The sequence below is a fragment of the Lutra lutra genome, chromosome 5 (assembly GCF_902655055.1).
Source record: "Lutra lutra chromosome 5, mLutLut1.2, whole genome shotgun sequence".
NCBI lineage: Eukaryota > Metazoa > Chordata > Mammalia > Carnivora > Mustelidae > Lutra > Lutra lutra.
The window spans coordinates 159,155,430-159,161,047 of NC_062282.1; the positions used below are offsets into that span (position 1 = coordinate 159,155,430).

A 5,618-nucleotide genomic window follows, 5' to 3' on the forward strand; every position below is an offset into this window, starting at 1 on the left:
ATTCAGCAAAACACTGTAAACCAGAGCAACAGCAATGATTAAACAGGAATTTTCATCCTGCTGCGCAATAGATCGAGCATTTCAACTTTTCTTCCTATGTGAGAAAGTGTCATTTATTGAGTTCATTTTTATCTTAAAGGCCTATGATGCTTAAATAATTGACTTATATAATCAGGGAAACTTGATTCTTATAAGGTAAGTGAATTTCTTCCAAAACCTATGCACCTACTATAAACTTCCCAGTGTTATTCCCTCTACCTTGCTATGTCTAACTAGGTAAAGTTATTTCACAATTTTTCCTGCCATTTTCCTTCAGGAAAATAAAGCAGCATTGTATTTTAATTTTGTTTATTAGTTACATAGGAGGCATGTGCTCTTGTTGAAGCAAAATATATAAATCATAATAATATGAAGGTATTTCTACGATTTTTATTGACTTTTAAAATAAAGCTCACATAGTATCTTCTCAAAGCCTTTGAATAAACATTAGTGATTTTAATTTAACCTTGACTACATTGAAGACGCAAATTATTATCTTAGTCTTTATTATTGTCACAGACAGAAAATATAAAGATAATTTTTAGTTCTACCAATCTTTCCCTTCTCCATTACCTCTGCTATAAAATGTTAGAGATAATTAAAGGGAGAAATAATCTCTTAGTTATCCACACTGAGTCTTGAAATACATGAAGATTACAGTTCATATTGAACTAAAGTAATTTTTTAAGGATGAGTAAACAAATTACCACAGTTTATTCCATATTCCTTTGCTACTTTTCAATCTATTACCACAAAGTAAAAAAAAAAAAAAAATCTCTCATTTATGGATATGTGAGGTAATATCTCTCTATTTTTATATAAATTTTAGGTTATTACATGAAAAAATATTCTGAACTGTTTTAGTGAGTATCTTAAAATATTTTTCTACATGTATTGAAGAAGTAATAGTTTGCAAGATATGCCTTACCCCAGGAATAACTTCACGATCAGTGAATAACAGAACCAGCAAAAAGAGAAATATCTGGAAGATTCAAGAAAATTGTTCTTATGTTTCAAAAAAAATCATGTCTGAGAAATTAATGAATGTGACTCTAATAACAAAATTCTTGCTCATGGGATTCCCCGATGATCAGGTGCTACAGAGACTTTATGCTGTATTCTTCTCCCTGGTTTACCTGATGGCGCTGATGGGGAATCTCCTCATTATCACACTCATCACTATTGACCAGCATCTACAAAAACCCATGTACTTCTTCCTGAAAAATTTGTCTTTGATTGATATCTGTTACATCTCTGTCACTGTCCCCAAATCTGTCATGAACACTCTGACCAACAACCAATCCATCTCCTTTGTGGGATGTGCCTCACAGGTTTTCCTTGTTCTTGTCTTTGCTGGCACAGAGTTTGCCCTCCTTCTGGTGATGTCCTATGACCGCTATGCTGCTATCTGCTGTCCTCTGCACTATGAGGCCATCATGAATAGAGGTGCCTGTGTGCAGATGGTGACAGCATCTTGGTTCAGTGGGTGTATCTATGGATCCATTCATGTTGCAGGCACATTTTCTGTCCATTTCTGTGGGCCAAACATAGTGCATCAAATTTTCTGTGACATTCCATCACTGCTTACACTTGCTTGTTCTGGGGATCAAACTCTGGAATATGTGTTTATTATTGTCAGTTGTTGTTTTGCTTTTGTATGTTTTACTTTCATGGTTGTTTCCTATGGTTATATTGTGTCCACTGTCCTAAGAATTCCATATTCACAAAGCAGGTTTAAAACCTTCTCTACCTGCATGCCCCATCTAACTGTGGTAACCTTGTTCCTCTCTTCTGGATATATTGCATATTTAGGTGCAACCTCAAAATCCCCAACATCAATGAACCTGTTTATGTCTGTGTTATATTCTCTGTTACCTCCCAGCCTGAATCCTGTCATTTACAGCCTGAGAAACAGGGACATGAAGGTGGCCCTTGGAAATATTTTTAGTGAAAAATGACACCAAATATATAAATGTTTATAATATCAATGAATATGATATCTACTAATGTCTATCGAATCTTTGCTTTGTACAATTTATTTCATAACCACAAATAAAATACTTTCAAATATAAATGCACATAATTTTAAATTATTTGGCTTATACATCTTGTTGTAAATTTAACAGATACACATTTTATCATTGGTGCTGCTCCATAGGATGTATATTTATATGGCTAGTTGGATTCGAATGTCAGTGGAGAGTCTTAGCATACGGAAATGCTATCCGCTCACTCATCCATCCTCTCCCTGGGATAATCCCTTCTCCAAGGTAGCAGACACATACTGGTGAGGGGGATCTCCCACATCCTGATAAAGTGCTGTGCTGGCTGACTATGAAGATATCTTGGAAATAGGTTTCCTGATGGCAGACCTAAATACCACAGAGAAGGCCACCAGGTCTGGATCAACAAAACCTTCGTTGATGTTTTTGTTGTTGTTGTTGTTGTTGTTGTTTTTATCATGTTCCATTTAAGACAAAAATGCTTGGACAATCTGTAATGCTTTCACTTTATCTGTATATCTGACAACAAATCTGGTTGGTAATTCCAGTCCCTTACTTACTTAAGATCTGAGAAACAAGTTTATGTCCTAAAAAACAGTAAAGAATAGGCATTGTATGTTCTGAGGAATTGCCCATGTGCTCAAAGTCAATTTTAATTTTCCTAGCCTTATATTTGTCACATAGTACTGGAGATGTGTAATTTTTTTAATATGACATTGAGCATTGTTAAAAACACCATTTATAAAGATTATCCACAGAAGAAATTGATTAAATAACTTGGTTATAATGATGTCAATGTATATTATATATCAGAATCAGATATACTGTTTATAAAATAATTCCCTCTTTATATAAAAATTAAATGTATTCAAAATTATAGACATAAAGACTATAGGTTTTTAATAAGTAACATAATAGAGAGTATACACTTTCCAGGGTTTCACTAGGAGTCCTATGTATACAAGAATATGAATGTCAGTCAGTCTAGAAGGAAAGCCATAGTATATGTAAATAAGAAACTGTGACAATTTTTTTAAAGGAATCATATGAAATAGATCTGAGGACAATCTAGGCAAAAATTAGGAGAGATGTATATGGAATTAATCAAACCAATTCAAAGGCCATTGCTCCAAATTAGGAACTAAATGAGTCAGTTACAATAGGAATAGATGGTGATTTGGATAAAATTCTAAATATTGAATGATAATGTTGGGCAAGAAATAATCTAATTCTAAAAATGTAATATATGCATGATCATGTTATTTATAAAATAAATTTAAACTTATGTATAAAATGATTGTATAAAAGTTAAAGAAAACCACATCCTAAAATAAAATAGCAAGCATTAAGTGAAGTAAATACACTTGCATACTGAATTTATATCATTAATGAAAAAGAGAAGACATAAATATAGGAAGAATAGCAAAGAAAGCTTGAGTCATTATGAAAAATCAATCTCATTAGGTGTCTAAAATATACAAGACCACTTGGCTTAAATTTCAGACAGAATACAATTACACAGAATTCCTTTAAATGTTTTCTCAGTATTATATTTGGTCTATTTTTTTTTTTGAGACAGAATAGTTTTTGACTTACTGTGCTAAGAGTTCTTTCTTTTCTCTCTCACAGGAATATTGATTTTTATTGTACACTGTGTTTTTAATTATAAAGTTGACAATTTTTGTTTGAAAGTATTATTTTAAATGGAAAGTTTTATTATTTCCTTTTTCTATTGTGAAAATATCTTACAGTATGGGTACACACAACTTAGTATTATTATTTACTTTGTCCAAGTAATGTGCTGTTTAGTTATTTTTTGGTATGAACATCCATATATTAATTTCTTTACAATATACAAACCCACACACAGGATTTTCTCATCCTCTGCTGAAATGTAACTATGTTTGCTTTTTTTCTAATGTATTGAGACATAATTACAAATAGCATTGTACATGTTTAAGGTCTACATCATGCTGACTTAGTACTTATATATTGTGATATGATTACTAACATAGATTTATTTTTTTTAAAGATTTTATTTATTTATTTTTCAGACAGAGATCACAAGTAGGCAGAGAGACAGGCAGAGAGAGAGGAGGAAGCAGGCTCCCTGCTAAGCAGAGAGCCCGATGCGGGGCTCGATCCCAGGACCCTGAGATCATGACCTGAGCCGAAGGCAGAGGCTTTAATCCACTGAGACACCCAGGCGCCCCACTAACATAGATTTAGCTAGTACCTTCATCTCATAATTTAGTTACTATGTTTTTGCATGGCAGGAATATAAAAGAACTACTTACTTAATTTTCAAGTTGAAAACAGTGCTGTTAACTATACTCAAAATACTGTGCATTAGATCAAAAGAGTTAGCAAGTGTTGATGCGGATGTGGAAAAAAAAGATCTTTTGTACACTTGTGGAATAGTAACTAGTACAGCTACAATAAAAATTGTATGGAATTTCTCAAAAATGAAATATGGAACTATTGTATGAACTGAAAATAACTGTATTTACTTTATAAAATAGATAAATTAAAGTTTATTGACTTTTAGAGGTTTGGGTCACAGAAGCAACTGTTCTGAAAGCATTTATATGAGAACAGAGTGTAGCAATAAGAGAGATAGCATTAGTTTGTCTTCTCTGGGGAAGTGTTTGTTCATGTATTCTGTCCATTTTTTGGCTTGATTATTTGGTGTTTTGGCTGTTGAGTTAGAGAAGTTCTTTATAGATCTTGGATATCAGCCCTTTATCTGTAGTGTTATTTGCAAATATCTTCTTCCATTCCATGGGTTGCCTCTTTGTTTTATTGACTCTTTCCTTTGCTGTACAAAAGCTTTTTATCTTGATGATGTCCTAAAAGTTCATTTTTGCTTTTGTTTCCCTTGCCTTTGGAGATGTGTCTTGAGAGGGAGATAAACCATGAGAGATTACCAACTCTGGGAAACAACCTGAGGGTTTTAGAGGGAAAGGGGTGGAGGGATGGATTATCCCAGTGATGGGTACTGAGGGCACGGATTGCAAAGAGCACTGGGTATTACATGCAAACAATCAATTGTAGAACATTACATCAAAAACTAATGTACTATATGGTGACTAACATAACATAATGTAAAAGAGAGAGAGAGAGAGAAAGCATTAGAGAAACTGTGTTCATGATATTAGCTGTTGACCCAACACAGACAGCTCTTCAAATATTTAGATACTTAATTGATATAAATACTTTAGTATCTAAATATTTCGTTTTTCCATATTTTGTTTTGCTTGTGGATAGAATAATAGAGATCAAATAAATCTATGTAAGAATTTTTAAAAGATTTTTATTTATTATTTGACAGAGATCACAAGTAGGCAGAGAGGGAGGCAGAGAGAGAGAGAGAAGGGAAAGCAGGCTCCCTGCCAAGCAGATAGCCTGATGTGGGGCTTGATTCCAGGACCCTGGGATCATGACCTGAGCTGAAGGCAGAGGTTTCAACCCACTGAGCCACCCAGTCACCCCTATATCAGAAATTTTTGATGAATTGCATGATTTTAAACTACTTTGATAATCATAATTTATATCTATGAAAAACTGGAAGACATA

At 33.4% G+C, this 5,618-nt stretch overlaps 1 protein-coding gene across 1 annotated transcript; it reads left to right on the forward strand.

The window, feature by feature from the left end:
• Positions 1-981: 981 nt before the first annotated feature.
• On the forward strand, positions 982-1,997 carry LOC125099727 (olfactory receptor 14A16-like). Its single transcript, XM_047729051.1, has one exon. The coding sequence runs from the start codon at positions 1,065-1,067 to the stop codon at positions 1,995-1,997; it is 933 nt and encodes a 310-aa protein (XP_047585007.1). The 5' UTR covers positions 982-1,064.
• Positions 1,998-5,618: the final 3,621 nt, after the last annotated feature.